Genomic DNA, 19079 nt, shown 5'->3' with positions numbered 1-19079 from the left:
GCATTTTTCAAAGTTTCATCCGTGCGGGCAGTGGAGGAGTAAATAGCGGTAGTGTAATTCATGCCAATCGCAGTTGGATCTGTGGGAGGCACGGAGCAGGACAGTTAGGAGTCTGTAGTGTAATATTGCCTGTCTTCAGGCCTGGTTTTATAGTGATGAATTAGAAATTCAATATGCACCGTTTAAATCCGCCGGGTCCAACTGCTACAGATAGAAGATCACAGACATCAGGACTTACAGTACTTCGCAGCTCTGGACACCAGGGCCTGAGCAAAATCCACCCACCAACAGGCATCTTAGCATGTGTGTCTAGCTTTTGAAAAAGGCTGTGAAAATTAGAGCTGTTGAAAGTGTTTAGTTTTACACTTGGGCTCTTGCCATAAAGTAGGGACAGATGTTGTCCTGTTGAAACACAGTCATTTGATATTTCCTGTCTAATTCCATAGGAAGGCCTGTTTTCAACAGACACACAGAACAGACTACTTCCTGTGAACCCCGGTAATGTTCCAAATTGCACCCTATTCCCTATATAGTGTACTACTTTTGACCTGGGCACATAGGGCTCTGGTCAAAAGTAGTGCACTACAAGTGAGGGGCTGCCTGAGACTAAGTGAATCCCTCTCTGCACCCAAACAAACATTAAGACAGGAACTTATTCCAGTCTGCCAACGCCTCAACAACATTAGGAAAATATGAACAATTTCCTGATGAAAACATCACTCAGGAACTTGCCATTAGCCCTGTGGATAATTTAATAAAAACCAATGTATTCTGTTCGCTCTCTGGTCACAGGAAACCGTCCCACTACTGTAGAGGGGAAACTACATATCTCTGGATCAGTAGGAGACCGAGAGGCCCAAGCTTCATCCCAATTGGCACCCTATTCGGTATATAGTGCACTACATTTGACAAGAGCCTATAGGCTTGGGTAGTGCTCTACATAGGGAATAGGGTGCCATTTGGGATGCAAACCCGGTATTGTCAGAGCTGCGACAGCTAGAAGACATAGAGACTGATAGAAAGTGCTGAGCTTTGAATTGAACTGTGACGGCCCACCCTCTCCTCTGAGATTCCCCCAGTGCTCCAGTGAAGCCGGACCCTTCCGCTCAGTACAGAATAGTACAAAGACCTTTTGTCTGTAACTCAGATTCCAGGGCCTAGATTAGAATCAGCAGAGAAGAGCTTCATCTGTTAGTTTAAAGAGTCTGTGACTCCAGAGTTTAAGAGGATCCGCTGTCATGATCAAAGTGGATATCTTAAGAGTCTTTCGTGTTATGTGACGAGGTGGTCAGTGGTGTACGTTTTCAGCAACAGTAACAGGAAGTTTACCACAAAGTATTAGTTACCCTAGCAACGCTCATGTTGCATACATTGTTAAAACATGCTAAAGCAGCAACCATTACCTACCACACATGGCTAGACCCCCCCCCCAAAAAATCACAACATTTTATATAAGAGAAATCGAGGTACGAAGAATAAGAAAAATCCATTCACACAGAGGGCCTGATTTTCAGATGGATGAGCATACAGAAAGACGGTCCATCCGGGTGCATTAAGGTGATGACGAGAGAGAAGCAGCAGAGATAGTGTTATGGTTTGGTTGGCATGCTGAACAGAACAGAGGAAGGGATACAGACTGATGGTTGCTAGGGGGATTAGATCACATGAAAGTGTACATGAACAGTCTGAGTCAGATGAATTCAAGCCACACCACAAACAATGTCTGCGTCCCAAATGGCACTGTATTCCCTATATATATTGCACTACTTTTAACCAGAGCGCTATGGGCCCTGGTCATAAGTAGTGCACTATATAGGGAATAGTTTGCTGTTTGGGATGCAGACAATGTGTCCTGTCCTCCTGAAGGAAAGTATAAACAGAAGAAATGTGTGTGTGTTGTGTTGTCACAGTCGTTTGCCTTGTCACTTCACATTAGAGGGCATACTGCCCAAGCGGCAGCCAGATGGGGTAATTGATGAGATTTTTCTGAATTAGAGAAAGTAGAAATCAATTCTGTCTCCGCTACGCTACGGCTACCCTCACCGTCGTTCAGCGCCACCAGCCAGGCACTACACATTCCTTTATTAATAATGACTTTCCACACCACTGCCATGGTAAAAGAAAGTGCTATCAAATCTAATCTGACAAATCACATAGCTACACACCCTTACTGTTTGTACACCTCTGTACTGACAGGGGCTTCGTCCTAAATGGCAGCCTAACCCCTTTATAGTGCACCACTTTTGACCAAAGCCGTATGGAACCTGGTCAAAAGTAGTGCACTATCTAGGGAGCCATTTCAGATGCACTCAGGTTAGTCCTAAACCCTGAGGGAAATGTTCTGTTTGAAGGTAAAGTGAATGAAAACAACCAACCAAGACAACACAATCCTTCACCCAGACTGTTTACTAGTCTGATCTGCCATCCACTATGTGGCCTGTCTTGGGAAAACCTGACCTAAATATGAAGTAAGGGCTTAGAGAAGCCCAGACCACATCCCAGTCTGTGGGATGTTGATAAAGGGATTGTTCAAACACTCTGTGGAAATAGAGGGGAAGCAATGGAGACAAGAAACCTGGAAGCCTAGTGTGAAAACATAGGACCTCTGTGAGAACACACCACACTGTGTACCAAATGGCTCCTTATTCCCTATATAGTTAGTACACTACTTTTGACTAGGGCCCATAAGGACAGGGTGTCATTTGGGGTGCAGTCCATGGGTACACTTACACTCCCTATTATTAGGTATCTCAGAGACAGAGCCTCTTACACTTAAGGCTATGAAATCGAAGTGAAATGTCTTACTGTGCCTACGAAATATCTTAAAGTGGCCTGTCTCTGTGATGCTTTTAAAGGATTTGTTCCATATTAGTCCTGTAACAACATCAGTCTACTGTTACCAGTACAGTTTAAGCCTTTAAATTGAGTCTAACTCAGAGTGGATCTCAAACAATACATCTGACTGGACTGCGGAGGTATGGTACTGTTGACGGTATTGCTCCGTCCATATAAATGCTTAGAGATCATGAATGAAAGAATAGAATTAGAGAGATCATATGTAGAAAACAGAGGATGGTACATAAAGCATTCAAATGACTTGAGGAGACTACAGATGAATAATGGTTGAACTACCACTCCACTGTCGTGTATAAGGGGTCAAACGAGCGTAGACGGTCAAATGAAACATGAAGAGCGTGCCAGATGAAACCGGGCCAGGTTGCGTCCCAAATGGCACCCTATTCTCTATACAGCACACTACTTTTGACCAGGGACCATAGGGCTCTTGTCAAAAGTATTGCACTATGTAGGGGAAATCATTTGGGATGCATCATCAGATTCAGCCAGTGGCCCACAGTCGATGGTTTAATGATTGTGTTGATGTAGATGAGTGTGTTGATGAAAACCAAGCCCTCAGAGAGCCACACACACACACCTTTCTTGCCTGATCATTGTCTTCCATCTGGCCCAGGTCCCTGCCACTAGCCTGGGCAATCCTCTTCCCCGATACCAGGTTCCCCACCATCACAGAGGCAGGCCCGATCTCTGTGGACAGAGGCATAGGGGTCAGACATACATACCTACACAGTCACACACACAGGGGTGGTCTATAGCCCTGGCTGAGATCTGTAGTGATATACACTGGCTCACATTGTGTGTGTGCAGTGAATTCCCCCTAATTCCCAGAAGACATTTACAGTGACAGGGTGGGCTGAGATTGACCTTGTGTTCAGAGGCAAATGGGGACTGAATGGGTGGGTCAGTTGACTGGAGGATTCTACTCTGACAGAGCGCCTTTCAGACAGAAATGGCCAGAGAAACTTGTGCTGGAAAGGAAGATCTGTCTAGGAGGAACACACAGTCCAGAATCTAATGGAAAGAGGTGACAGCTGAGATATGGGATGGAATGTGTTGGATCAGATGGGAAACATGTTACAATGGTCATCGGACCAGATTACAATACAGTCCAAGTTCAGTTCTGAATCTGATTGATCTTAGTTCTACACCTCATCCAACGTAATAAACACATATGAAGAAGTAGAAATAAATGAATGTAGATATCTCCATCTCCCTATCTGTACAGGTTTTTAAAATAGAAATCTAATATACATCTAAGTCAATCTACTTGCAAGTTCTGCACTGACTTCATTGCACCCAATAAAACCACATAAATTAAGGATTTCAATGAAACAAATGAACTATCAATCCCCTAGGCAGACCCACTCAGGCTGGTGTGCTATGGTGTAACAGTGTCTGACCTGGTTGTTTCTGCCGGGGCTTGGGCAGGTTGGTGACACAGGTATGGGGACACATGAGGACGTTGCAGGGGTGCAGGGAGCCCTCCAGGAACAGCTGCTTGGTCTCTGATAGGTGGATTCCCCCCAGAGGGGTTTTAGGAAGGGTGTTGGAGGGGACCAGGGCCAGGCAATACACCCCCACCTGGTGGATCCCATCTATGGCCTGTATGGGGAGGGAATGCATGGGAGTGAATGAGAGAAAAACCACGGGCCACGAGCGTCAAATGAGTCTATTTGTCTTGCATCCACGTGGAGCAATGCTGGTAAGATGATGAGCTGATAAACTGTCAGAAAATAGACTGTTTGTGCATTGTTACATCTGGAGTTGTGAAATGTTCTATTTAGTGTTGATACGTTTAACTGTCTGTGCCAATATTATGTTTAGGCTAGTGCTTATGATACACGGTGTAGCAATATTATGTTTAGGCTAGTGCTTATGATACACGGTGTAGCAATATTATGTTTAGGCTAGTGCTTATGATACACGGTGTAGCAATATTATGTTTAGGCTAGTGCTTATGATACACGGTGTAGCAATATTATGTTTAGGCTAGTGCTTATGATACACGGTGTAGCAATATTATGTTTAGGCTAGTGCTTATGATACACGGTGTAGCAATATTATGTTTAGGCTAGTGCTTATGATACACGGTGTAGCAATATTATGTTTAGGCTAGTGCTTATGATACACGGTGTAGCAATATTATGTTTAGGCTAGTGCTTATGATACACGGTGTGCTAGGGCAGGCATGATCCGTGGCATGTTTAGGCTAGTGCTTATGATACACGGTGTAGCAATATTATGTTGGCTAGGCTAGTCCGGGGCTTATGAGGCTAGGCAGCCGGTGTAGCAATATTATGTTTAGGCTAGTGCTTATGATACACGGTGTAGCAATAGGGCAGGCAGCACGGGAGCATTGTAGGCTAGGCATGTCCGGTGTAGCTGCAACCTGCCCGGATTGCGTTTAGGAATTTCTTGACAGTAGGCTATCACTGTTTTAGCTTACAGCCGATTTGGTTGGTGACGATCAAAAACAGGGTGCATGGTTAGTGTGTGCCTTAGAAGAATTGTTATGATCTCCGCTATGCTAAGTAGACTAAAGATGTACTTGAAAATGTATTGGATTGTAAGATATGGTTTATCAGTCAGTCAGCTACATATGAAAACAACTGCCTACCTGTGTTGATTTCAACCATAGGCATATAGCCTAGGCAGGCTACGGCTGGAAAACTCAAGGAACTCCCATTTCGAGAAAGAATACAACTGTTTACTATGGATGTTCAAGACAATTACAGTGGCATATGGTATGCACTGTATCTGAACTGACACTGTCACAAAAATGTTGATGGACATCTTCCTGTGTGGTCTGGGATTTAGGGTGATGTGTGCCCCATAGGCCTCTGGTCAAATGGAGTGCATTATATCGGGAATAGTGTGCCATTTGTGACACAATCAGATAGACCTACAGCAGTAAAGACATACCATATATCGCCTGTATGTGGAGGAACAGTGATTGTTAGTGTTTGAGGCATGCAAAGTACGGCTAATGGGCAAATCCTAACTGCCACTTAAGTTAAATTCTCACTTGGTCTCCCATTGACATCAATACATGACTAAGTGAACATTCGACTTAAGTGGAACTAGGGGATTAGATATGGCTACATAAAAGTGGTAAAGAAAGTACAGACATCAAGGCCATGTGTAACTGGATCAAGAGGAAGAGAAAATGTCTTTGTTTTTACTGCAATCATAAAGCTGCAGAAAGCTTTAATAGTGAACCACAGTCTCTTTAGCAATGGACAAGAACCTAGAGGGCTGGGTTACAGTACAGGGCTTTAAATCAGTCTACTGGTGTGTGTGTGTGTGTGTGTGTGTGTGTGTACCTGCAGCACTCTACTCATCCACTGAAAGCTGTCCTCCTCTGTAGAATCAGGTCTCTGCTCTGCCACCACCACGATCCTCTCATCATGTAACACAGTGATGGAGAACACTGCTATCCTGGAGCACAGAGAGACAGGAGACTGACCATAGAATTACATACAGAATGACTTATATGATCTCTATGAGACCAACACTGTTAGCACACTGCTATCCTGGAGCACAGAGAGACAGAGAGACAGAGACCAATACTGTTACCAACACAGCATTAGCAGAGACACACAACATCAATTAATCAGCTACAATCACCATACTTTATTCATTAAGTAGTGTCAGGAGTTTTACCAGCCCACTTGACTTGATCAACAAATATAACCTATATCTAGGGCCCAGAGTCTATTCTATAACCTATATCTAGGGCCCAGAGTCTATTCTATAACCTATATCTAGGGCCCAGAGTCTATTCTATAACCTATATCTAGGGCCCAGAGTCTATTCTATAACCTATATCTAGGGCCCAGAGTCTATTCTATAACCTATATCTAGGGCCCAGAGTCTATTCTATAACCTATATCTAGGGCCCAGAGTCTATTCTATAACCTATATCTAGGGCCCAGAGTCTATTCTATAACCTATATCTAGGGCCCAGAGTCTATTCTACAACCTATATCTAGGGCCCAGAGTCTATTCTATAACCTATATCTAGGGCCCAGAGGCTTACCTGATCAGGTCACATGTTCAGGAAAACTCCTGTCGCTATATACACACAACAGATGGATTAGAACCCACCTTCCCCTATAGACAAACTTCATGGGCTCCACAGCCAGGGCTGTAGCCACGATGTCATCAGCGTTGTGCCTCCTTCCCCCCACCACCATAAGGCCGTCCATCTTGCCAGCGATGAAGCACAGCCCCCCAGGACCCACGAAGCCCAGTAAGCCTGTCCTGGTGAAGGGGTACTCACTGATGGGAGCCCCAACACTGTTCATGGGGAACACCTAGAGTACACAGACACACACAAACACATTTGTTTATCACACTCATAAAAACCTGCAATACACACACAAGCATCACACACAATCCCTGAAATTCAGGTGGATAAAGTAATGGTTAAATTAGCCCAATGGCTAAATAAAACAAATTCATGAATGACCTAACAAATCACATATGGGTGCAATTCCATTAAATGAGTCTCTCTCCAATAATGGATTAAAGTGCACTTGAGGAATTGTGAATATGTTTTTCAGACTACGGAAGCAACAGCAGTTGTAAGAGTCAATCCCCAGGAGGTTCATTTGTCCCTAGCCAGGACCCAGGGGGAGCTCAACCCATAGCCCCATGCTGTTATACCTTACCTCAAAGGTGTTCTTGGTCATGCCTGAGAGACCGTAGTACGAAGTCCCCGTGGCGACAGAACACACACACAGCTCCCCGATCTCATCTGTTTTACATAACTGCGGAACCCCATCTGGTTTCACGACGCACATGAGAGCTGCAAGAAATTAAAAAGAGGAGGGAAAAAAAGAGGGGAGAGATTGAGGCCAACAGTTTATTAGCAAATAGCAGAGAGAGAAGAGAGTTTGGAGAAGTGGCCCAGCTACCTCCCTTGATCCTGATCGAGCCAAGTGCACTTCATTATATAGTCACTGTATTACTCTGCAGCACAAAGCTGAGGAAACTGAGGGTAAGTCCAAAATGGCACCCTTTCCTCATTAAGTGCACTACTTTTGACCAGAGCCTTATAGTGCCCTTTATAGGAATAGGGTGGCATTTGTGACGCAAGCCTGGTGTGTTCAGAGGTGGAGAGGACAGTAGAAAGGTGTTGGGTGCTTCAAGACCACATCAACACACTTCCAGGAAGCCCTTAACAGACGGTAGGTGAGGTGGTAACATTCACCCTTATCTTTTGCTGGTAGGAGACAGGTTAAGACAGGGTTAGGGAGGTGGTAGGGAGGGCCCGGGCCCCTGGGTCATGGCTGCAGGGTCTCTGTGTGGGTGTAGAGGTCCTATATAGACTACTATCAGAGCAGTCAGACACTCATCTGGGCACCACATGCAGGGGAAGATGTGACCCTCTGGTCTCTAGAAACCACTACACACCCTATTTCCTTATATACAGTGGAAGTCAGAAGTTTACATACACTTAGGTTAGAGTCATTAAAACTCGTTTTTCAGCCACTCCACAAATTTCTTGTTAGGACATCTACTTTGTGCATGACACAAATAATTTTTCCAACAATTGTTTACAGACAGATTATTTCACTTATAATTCACTGTATCACAATTCCAGTGGGTCAGAAGTTTACATACACTAAGTTGACTGTGCCTTTAAACAGCTTGGAAAATTCTAGAAAATGATGTCATGGCTTTAGAAGCTTCTGAAAGGCTAACTGACATCATTTGAGTCAATTGGAGGTGTATCTGTGGATGTATTTCAAGGCCTACCTTCAAACTCAGTGCCTCTTTGCTTGACATCATGGGAAAATCTAAAGAAATCAGCCAAGACCTCAGAATGTTTTTTTGTAGACCTACACAAGTCTGGTTAATCCTTGGGAGCAATTTCCAAACGCCTGAAGGTACCATGTTCATCTGTACAAACAATAGTATGCAAATATAGAAATGTCCTCTGGTCTGATGAAACAAAAGTAGAACTGGTTGGCCATAATGACCATTGTTATGTTTGGAGGAAAAAGGGGGAGGCTTGCAAGCTGAGGAACACCATCCCAACCGTGAAGCACGGGGGTGGCAGCATCATGTTGTGGGGCTGCTTTGCAGAAGGAGGGACTGGTGCAATAAATGGCATTATGAGGATGAAAAATGATGTGGATATATTGAAGCAACATCTCAAGACATCAGTCAGGAAGTTAAAGCTTGGTCGCAAATGGGTCTTCCAAATGGACAATGACCCCAAGCATACTTCCAAAGTTGTGGCAAAATGGCTTAAGGACAACAAAGTCAAGGTATTGGAGTGGCCATTACAAAGCCCTGACCTCAATCTTATAGAAAATGTATGGGCAGAACTGAAAAAGTGTGTGCGAGCAAGGATCCTACAAACTTGACTCAGTTATACAAGCTCTGTCAGGAGGAATGGGCCAAAATTCACCCAAATTATTGTGGGACGCTTGTGGAAGGCTACCCGAAACGTTTGACCCAAGTTAAACAATTTAAAGGCAATACTACCAAATACTAATTGAGTGTATGTAAACTTCTGACCCACTGGGAATGTGATGAAAGAAATAAAAGCTGAAATAAATCATTCTCTCTACTATTATTCAGACATTTCACATTCTTAAAATAAAGTGGTGATCCTAACTGACCTAAGACAGGGAATTTTTACTAGGATTAAATGTCAGGAATTGTGAAAAACTGAGTTTAAATGTTTTTGGCTAAGGTGTATGTAAACTTCAACTGTAGAGCCCAAAGTGCTCTGGTCAAAAGTAGTGCACTATGTAGGGAATAGGGGGGCATTTGGGAGTCCCCCTCTGTATCCAACCCTCCCACTAAGTCAGATCACAATAAAAACACTCCTAGAAAAGTAGGCTGCTCTTCGCTGTGGAAAACTCAGATTAAGCTTTATTATATTTTTACTTTGTATGGGTCAGTATATCTTCTTTATACGTGGTCTTGCCGGTCACTTATGAGGCTTCTGTGAGTAATGCCAGGATTTTTGAATGGAAAACAAGATTCCATTAAATGGAAACTCATTATCGGGATAAATAATAACTTCTGCTCTATCTCAAAATGTGGATATCAAAGGAATCATTTTTGGCTGAATCAGGCATACATCAAGTTATTGTGTGTGTTGGTGTGTTTGTTGTAGGGTTGCATAATCTCTAGTAACTTTCCAGAAATTCCCAGGTTTTCAGAAATACATGTTGCAGGTTACCAGATTTCCATCTTATTCTCATCTGATGCTGGGAATCTACCAACCAGGATTTCTGGAAACCTTGGCATTTCTACCCTTGCTTACCTCCTGGCATGGCGGTGCCCACGTCCTGCAGGGTGAGAACAGACAGCTTCTCCTCAGAGTCCACCCTGATGACCCCGTGACTCAGACCCTGCATGGACAGTACTCCTCTCCCCGGGGGCTGGTTACTGTCGTCTGTCGGCCTATTAAGAAGATGATTACTTTATTGTCCATTTACTCAATGAGCAACAGAAATGTGTCTTCTGCATATCTCATTGACCCTGGTAGACATACGGATTCAGTAGATACCTATATGGTCGCTCTATATGAATTCAGTAGATACCTATATGGTCGTTCTATATGAATTCAGTAGATACCTATATGGTCGCTCTATATGAATTCAGTACATACCTATATGGTCGTTCTATATGAATTCAGTACATACCTATATGGTCGTTCTATATGAATTCAGTACATACCTATATGGTCGTTCTATATGAATTCAGTACATACCTATATGGTCGTTCTATATGAATTCAGTACATACCTATATGGTCGTTCTATATGAATTCAGTAGATACCTATATGGTCGTTCTATATGAATTCAGTAGAAACCTATATGGTCATTATATATGAATTCAGTAAATACCTACATGGTCGTTCTATATGAATTCAGTACATACCTATATGGTCGTTCTATATGAATTCAGTAGATACCTATATGGTCGTTCTATATGAATTCAGTAGATACCTATATGGTCGTTCTATATGAATTCAGTAGATACCTATATGGTCGTTCTATATGAATTCAGTAGATACCTATATGGTCGTTCTATATGAATTCAGTAAATACCTACATGGTCGTTCTATATGAATTCAGTAAATACCTACATGGTCGTTCTATATGAATTCAGTACATACCTATATGGTCGTTCTATATGAATTCAGTACATACCTATATGGTCGTTCTATATGAATTCAGTAGATACCTATATGGTCGTTCTATACGAATTCAGTAGATACCTATATGGTCGTTCTATATGAATTCAGTAGATACCTATATGGTCATTATATATGAATTCAGTAAATACCTACATGGTCGTTCTATATGAATTCAGTAAATACCTACATGGGGGTTCTATATGAATTCATTCACTTTTTGACCACACCCTTTTTATTTAAACAAAATCTTCCATACATGTTTTCCCGTGGTAGAAGTGGTCAGAAAAGGGGTGTGGTCAAAAAGTGATTAATCTAGAAGGACAATATACACAGAGAGCTTGGGTTCAGAACCAGGGTCAGCCACAGTGTAGTGCCACTATCAACAAGTCCAAAAATACACATCCACCAATCAAAACCTTCATCCCATTCAAACAACAGCCAATTAGAGGGCTAGAGCTGTGGCTGTTCCCGATGCTCAACGCCCATGGGACAACGGAGGGTCATAAAAAAAACAGGACAACGCCACAATGGGGGTGCTTTCATTAGAGTTACTGCGTGTGTGTCCGTGCGTGTGTGTCTGTATGTGTGTCCGTATGTGTGTCTGTATGTGTGTCTGCGCAACAGAAGAGAAACTGCCATATGTTTTATTGGCATGCCATTTATTAGATTTGTGAGTTTGAAGCTGTGTTTGCTGGAAATAAAATCATGTAATTGCCACAGTACCCATAACGGCAAGATGCATGTGGCGCACACAGGGAGCATTTTACAGTGTCATAATCAAGAGCAGGGAGTGAAATCTCAAATGACAGGAAAAAGTGAATTAAACTTGCCCTCGTTTGTGTACGCAGTGGCTATTTGAAGTTGAGCTACACTATGTAACAGATGGATGAACAAACACTGACCTTGAAATACCACAGGACAGTAAACATAAGAGTTTTTGTTTTAAGAGCATATAAGTTAATACCAACGAGTGTGTGTGTGTGTGTGTGTGTGTACCTCCTGATGGCTACAGTGAGGGCCTCTGGAGAGCTGGCACAGGGACAGATAACCTCCGGCTTCAGCCCCTTACTCTGGAAGACATTGAGGAACGCATCACACGACGAGATGGACCCTGAGAGAGAGGAAGAGAGAGGGGAGAGACAAAGAGAGAGAGGGATGAGAGAGAAGAAGACAGAGAAAGATAACATAAGTTAAGAGTCAATGTTGAAGGACAAACAGATATCCTAATCCTGCTACTACAGACTGATTTATTGACAGACTAGCTCATTCAAATTTAAGTTGTGCGGTTTTCGAGTGGGTTGGAAGCAATAGATTTTGCTCCTGTGCGAGGGGAGGAAAACTCCAATCCAATACATTATACCAATCTAACATGTCAGCATTGTTTGATTATGTGGACAACTGTTACAGCAGGTTAATTGCAGGTTAATTGCTGTGGCAGAGTTGATTTGCTCCATGCTTGCACTGCTTGTCAGCGCCACCATAACCCTGTCAGGCTGAGTTCAGATGCTGAGCACACATACTGTTCATTATCAAATTACATTATCCAATTCCACTGCCTTCCATTACCAGATCTCACTGCCTCTAAACCATTCTAACCCATTTGTTCCTTTCAATTATATTCTTTAGATTCACATTTATAAGGCAAGCATTGAAAAAGAACAGCATTACTCAACCCTTACCCTCCCCATAGGTACAGTTGAAGTCGGAAGTTTACATACACCTTAGCCAAATACATTTAAACTCAATTTTTCACAATTCCTGACATTTAATCCCTGTAATAATTCCCTGTGTTAGGTCAGTTAGGATCACCGCTTTATTTTAAGAATGTGAAATGTCAGAATAATAGTAGAGATAAGGATTTATTTCAGATTTTATTTCTTTCATCACATTCCCAGTGGGTCAGAAGTTTACATACACTCAATTAGTATTTGGTAGCATTGCCTTTAAATTGTTTGTAAATTGTCGGCGTGCAAGACTCCCCCTTTTTCCTCCTAACGTAATGATGGTCATTATGGCCAAACAGTTCTACTTTTGTTTCATCAGACCAGAGGACATTTCTCCAAAAAGTACGATCTTTGTCCCCATGTGCAGTTGCAAACCGTAGTGTGGCTTTTAATGGTGGTTTTGGATCAGTGGCTTCTTCCTTGCTGAGCGGCCTTTCAGGTTATGTCGATATAGGACTCGTTTTACTGTGGATATAGATACTTTTGTACCCGTTTCCTCCAGCATCTTCACAAGGTCCTTTGCTGTTGTTCTGAGATTGATTTGCACTTTTCGCACCAAAGTACGTTCATCTCTAGGAGACAGAACGCATCTCCTTCCTGAGCGGTATGACGGCTGCGTGGTCCCATGGTGTTTATACTTGCGTACTATTGTTTGTACAGATGAACGTGGTACCTTCAGGCGTTTGGAAATTGCTCCCAAGGATGAACCAGACTTGTGGAGGTCTACAAATTTCTTTCTGAGGTCTTGGCTGATTTATTTAGATTTTCCCATGATGTCAAGCGAAGAGGCACTGAGTTTGAAGGTAGGCCTTGAAATGCATCCACAGGTACACCTCCAATTGACTCAAATTATGTCAATTAGCCTATCAGAAGCTTCTAAAGCCATGACATAAACAGCTTGGAAAATTGCAGAAAATTAAAGGCACAGTCAATTTAGTGTATGTACACTTCTGACCCACTGGAATTGTGATAAGTGAAATAATCTGTCTGTAAACAATTGTTGGAAAAATGACTTGTGTCATGTACGATGTCCTCCCTGACTTGCCAAAACTATAGTTTGTTAACAAGACATTTGTGAAGTGGTTGAAAAATTTGTTTTAATGAGTCCAACCTAAGTGTATGTAAACTTCCAACTTCAACTGCATCTTAAGCTATACAAATGTAGCAGTGGTACGTAGTGTTAGTGTTTACAGCAGCAGTGGTAGATTACTGTAATGGTTCCATGGCAGCTGCTTGGTGAATTATATATTGGTTACATTATACTTCATTACAAGTCCCTGTAGTCGGAATCAAGACTAAAGGTATAAGACTACTTAGCCTAGGTGACAAAGGGACATTCTATGAGACCTGCATCATGAACATGGACAGAGTTACAGTACTATAGTTCGACACAATATTTTACCCTATCTGATACATTTCTAGAATTCATTTTTAGAGAGAGAGAGAGAGAAAGAGAGAGGCAGAGCGAGACAGAGAAAGACAGAGAGACAGTGAGAGTGAGCGAGAGAGACAGAGCCACAGAGAGAGAGAGAGAGAGAGAGAGAGACAGAGTGAGAGAGAGCGAGAGAGAGAGGCAGAACGAGACAGAGAGACAGAGTGAGAGAAAGACAGAGAGAGAGAGAGAGAGGCAGAGCGAGACAGAGAAAGACAGAGACTGAGTGAGAGAGAGAAAGAGAGAGTGAGAGTGAGAAAGAGAGAGAAAGAGAGAGGCAGAGCGAGACAGAGAGACAGTGAGAGTAAGAGAGAGAGACAGACAGAGACACAGAGAGAGAGAGATGCAGAGCGAGACAGAGAAAGACAGAGTGAGAGAAAGAGAGACAGAGTGAGAGAGAGAGAGAGGCAGAGCGAGACAGAGAGAGACAGAGAGACAGAGAGAGAGAGGCAGAGCGAGACAGAGAGACAGAGTGAGAGAAAGACAGAGAGAGAGAGAGAGAGGCAGAGCGAGACAGAGAGACAGAGTGAGAGAAAGACAGAGAGAGAGAGGCAGAGCGAGACAGAGAGACAGAGAGAGAGAGGCAGAGCGAGACAGAGAGACAGAGTGAGAGAAAGAGAGAGAGAGAGAGGCAGAGCGAGAGAGAGACAGAGTGAGAGAAAGAGAGAGAGAGAGGCAGAGCGAGACAGAGAAAGACAGAGTGAGAGAAAGAGGCAGAGCGAGACAGAGAAAGACAGAGTGAGAGAAAGAGAGAGAGGCAGAGCGAGACAGAGAAAGACAGAGAGACTGAGTGAGAGAGAGAGACAGAGTGAGAGAGAGAGACAGAGGGAGAGAAAGAGAGACAGAGAGACAGAGTGAGAGAGAGAGAGGCAGAGCGAGACAGAGAAAGACAGAGAGACTGAGTGAGAGAGAGAGACTGAGTGAGAGAGAGAGAGACTGAGTGAGAGAGAGAGACTGAGTGAGAGAGAGAGACTGAGTGAGAGAGAGAGACAGAGAAAGACAGAGAGACTGAGTGAGAGAGAGAGACTGAGAGAGAGAGACAGAGTGAGAGAGAGAGACAGAGTGAGAGAGACAGTAGTGTGGTCTTACAGGGGTTGGATCCATCGGCCACCACCAGCATGCGTAGTGAGCTCAGGTTGATGTCCCTCTGGTCCTTGTGGGCCACCAAGGCCCAGTGCATGTCCCTGGACTTTACACATGCCACCTTCGCTGTGGGATGGATCACACCATGGGAAGGGTTAAGGACAGTTCACATGAAGAAAAAAAAGAAGTCAATCAGTGTGGTCAAAATGCAAGTTCAGTATTATGGGCTATTATAATAGCCCAATAACATTCAGAAGATATCACTTTTGATGTTACTCCAATGTTATCAAAATGCTAACAGTGAAGTAACAGTTTCAACTGTACATGAAACCATCCTTACAACCAAGTAAAAAGCAATATTATTAAACAATATCAATTGTCAAATACACATGCATCTACAGTATATTAGCTGAAGCTTGAGTGAATGGAGAGGTGGTGAATCCAGACCTTTGTATTGGCACACTTTCTGGATCCAGGACAGTGGGTTGACCTTCATCAGTGAGTAGGGTATACTGATAACATGCATCATGTTCATCACACTCTGCAACAGGAGAGACATATTAATCAGAGCCGTTATTACATGGAAGTCAAGACTCAATCAAGACTGGTAATTATCAGGATTCTTCGAGGCTAATTAGGAAAACTGATATGAGATCTCATTGGTTAAAACTCTGATTAATTAGTGTATGCACTATGCATCCCAAACGGCACCCTTTCACCTTTATAGTACAGAGCCTTATGGGCCATTGTAAAAAGTAGTGCACCCTATAGGTAATAGGATGCCATTTGGGATGCAGACTATATTGCTCTAACACAACAGAGACTAAAGTCCCCGTGGCTACACATTAGAATATATTCACTGTTCCTTATAATTGGATTTGGGAGAACACATTTAAACAGTGGTAAAAATCCTCTCTGATAATATAAATCCCATTTCAAAATGGTGCTCAAAGAAAACATCGTAAGAATATAATCATCTTTAACGAGCCCTCTAAGCCCTGTGCAGACGTGTGTGTGTATCAAAGCCCTGCTGGAAGGTCCTCACCGTGAGAATACCATGCCACAGCCCCACGTCCTTCTTAAAGTCTAATACATTCACTATGGTCTCAGCTGCAGGGGAGAGAGAGACACAGAGAGAGTGAGAGAGACAGAGAGACAGAGAGACAGAGAGAGAGACACAGAGACACAGAGGCAGAGAGAGAGAGAGACAGAGAGAGAGACACAGAGACAGAGAGGCAGAGAGAGAGAGACACAGAGACACAGAGAGAGAGAGAGAGACACAGAGTGAGAGAGGCAGAGAGAGCGAGAGAGAGAGAGAGACATAACAGAGCACATAAGAGTTTAATCCAACATAGGCATCTCAAACAGTAACCCAGACACATGACATGTTAGATTCTATGTACACAATGCATGATCATTACTGTGAGAGATGGGGTTTAGACCAATGACTGTTGTGAGAAGCACAACACCCAGACAAGTGAAAGATGGCAAGAGAAAATCCAATTGTAATGAAAAAGTATTTCTCTAATGCATGTTTTATGTCTCCCATAGCAGTCTTAGTGCTATGACTTCTGTAGAATGTCTTATCGGAGACGGCTGCAGGCTCCCACCTTCTGTGTATCCACAGGACTGGGTGAGGGCCTGACAGTGAGTCAGCAGAGCTATCCTCATCACTGTCACTCCCAGCACACTGCCGTCCTTACACGTCTTATACTGCAGGTGAGAGAGGGAAGAGGTGAGGAGAGAGCGACAGACACACACAGAGAGAGCGAGAGAGTGACAGACACACACAGAGAGAGCGAGAGAGAGACAGAGAGCAGGAGTTAGGATGCTGTGTATCACAGTCACAAAGCAGCAACGCAGACCATCATTACACATATGCTGTAATGCCCATTATTTCCCCTACCTACTGTACGATCATGTTATTAGACGCCACCTGCTAATTACAGTACAGACAAACCATGGCTCATTTCAAACACTGCTTGTAAAGCCACTCCTGTTATATATCTGATTAATTATCAGTCGCTAGTATTGAGAATACCCATAATGCCTCTTAACAGATGATGTGTTCTGCCTAGGGCAGTGCTATTGCCATGTTGTGAAACTCAAATTCTGCCTTTAACAATCAGGCAGTAACATCCTGTCTCTCAGACCAGACCCATCCCAGTCCTAGTAGACACACACAGTACTAGATCTGAGGACCGGAATGACAATGTTCACTCTAATAAAGCCATGGTGCTGTCTAGGCTAGGTCTCCTCCAGTCAGTCTGATGAACGACCACAGAGCTAGCTTAGAGCAACACAACATAAACACTATACAGACTACTGTCAGCATCAGCCACTGCCTGACTGAGCACAGAGAGAGAGAGAGAGAGAGAGAGAAAAATACTTGTTTATTTTTCCTTCTCTACTTTAACTATTTGCATATCATTACAACACTGTTATTATATTCATAATATGACATTTGAAATGTCTTTATTCTTTTGGAACTTTTGTGAGTGTAATGTTTACTGTACATTTTTTATTGTTTATTTCACTTTTGTTAATTATCTATTTCACTTGTTTTGGCAATGTAAACATATGTTTCCCATGCCAATAAAGCCATTAAATTGAATTGAAACTGAATTGATAGAGACAGAGAGCAAGCATTCCATCTGTCTGAGGGTACCTCCCAAAATGCATCCTATTCCCTACATAGTGCACTACTTTTGACCAGAGCCCTATGAACCCTAGTCAAAAGTAGTACACTACAGTATATAGCAGGGCTGTTCAAATCTGGTCCTGGAGGGTCAAAACACTTCTGTTTTTTGTTTCTACCTGGTAGTTAATTGCACTCACCTGGTGTCCCACCTGGTGTCCCTTGATTGAATCAGTCCCTGATTAGAAGTTTAGGATGAAAACCAGAAGTGTTTTGTTCCTCCAGGACCAACATTGAACAGCCCTGCTATATAGGGAATATGGGGCCATTTGGGACCCTCAGGAATGAATAGCAGCAACATTCATTATTCACAGTATATTTTTTCTCAACCTAACTAATGGGAGAACAGCACTCAACATGTAGATGGATTATACCATAGATTTTTTAATCTGCACTAAGAGACAGGGAGATGGAACAAAAATATTAAAGGTGGACTGTACTTCCTGATCTCGCCTCATTTTAGACTTGGTTCATTAAGAAATGCTAGCAGCCATGACTGAATTAAAACGGGAGTTGGTTTCGGGGTGTGGTTTGATGTGGGTGTCTCGTGTGTTCGCAGGTGGGAAGAGTTAGCCAAATTATTTAGCCAATTAGCTTCAGTCGGCTGGTGTGCGACCATGGCAAAGTTGGTTTGACTTTGGATAGCCTATCTCTGGGGATAGTTAGGGACCATCAAATTACACAATGTAAATGGGACAATATTTTCATGTTGCACATCTTTTAGTTGTCTGATTAAATGCTTTCAATATTTGTATATGAATTTCTACAATTTATAATTGGTTTGAGGTTAAGTCATTGACATTTTTAGCTATTGACCTTTTAAGGTATTGTCCCATGTGCATTGGTCCCTAACTAGCCCCATAGGGATATCGTATGTCAAATCAATTTTTACCATGGGCATTACGATCGGGTCAGCTGCGCTACGAATGTATGATTACTTGGGTGCTGCCAGCTGTGGGCAGGATTAAAATAAACCCAACCCAAGGAAACCTGTTGTGTTACCCTTCATTCCGTGACAAAATGTTTTCCCCTATCATCTCACAAATCTCAGTTTTGGACGAGACTGACTTTATGACCAAAATGATTCTATTTACACTTTGTAGTCAATTTTTGCACGAT

The 19079-nt window shown here is 42.9% G+C and overlaps 1 protein-coding gene across 11 annotated transcripts in view; it reads right to left on the bottom strand.

The window, feature by feature from the left end:
- The window catches only part of dip2ca (disco-interacting protein 2 homolog Ca), a 236232-nt gene that overhangs the window by 27548 nt on the left and 189605 nt on the right, over positions 1–19079 (bottom strand). For 10 of the 11 annotated variants that reach the window (XM_082973357.1, XM_082973358.1, XM_082973361.1 and 7 more), the window contains 11 exons: positions 16873–16975; positions 16308–16372; positions 15710–15803; positions 15269–15388; positions 12020–12134; positions 10145–10284; positions 7530–7666; positions 6964–7172; positions 6180–6294; positions 4257–4458; positions 3434–3543 (listed from right to left, as the gene is read on the bottom strand). In XM_082973357.1, the coding sequence (XP_082829483.1) occupies positions 3434–3543; positions 4257–4458; positions 6180–6294; positions 6964–7172; positions 7530–7666; positions 10145–10284; positions 12020–12134; positions 15269–15388; positions 15710–15803; positions 16308–16372; positions 16873–16975 (1410 nt within the window). The remainder of the gene's footprint in view (positions 1–3433; positions 3544–4256; positions 4459–6179; positions 6295–6963; positions 7173–7529; positions 7667–10144; positions 10285–12019; positions 12135–15268; positions 15389–15709; positions 15804–16307; positions 16373–16872; positions 16976–19079) is intronic. The other variant, XM_082973359.1, reaches the window with a different exon arrangement.

Source organism: Salmo salar, chromosome 03 (genome assembly GCF_965601325.2).
Source record: "Salmo salar chromosome 03, fSalSal1, whole genome shotgun sequence".
In the NCBI taxonomy this organism is placed as follows: Eukaryota; Metazoa; Chordata; class Actinopteri; order Salmoniformes; family Salmonidae; genus Salmo; species Salmo salar.
This window is presented reverse-complemented; position numbering and strand designations above follow the sequence as displayed.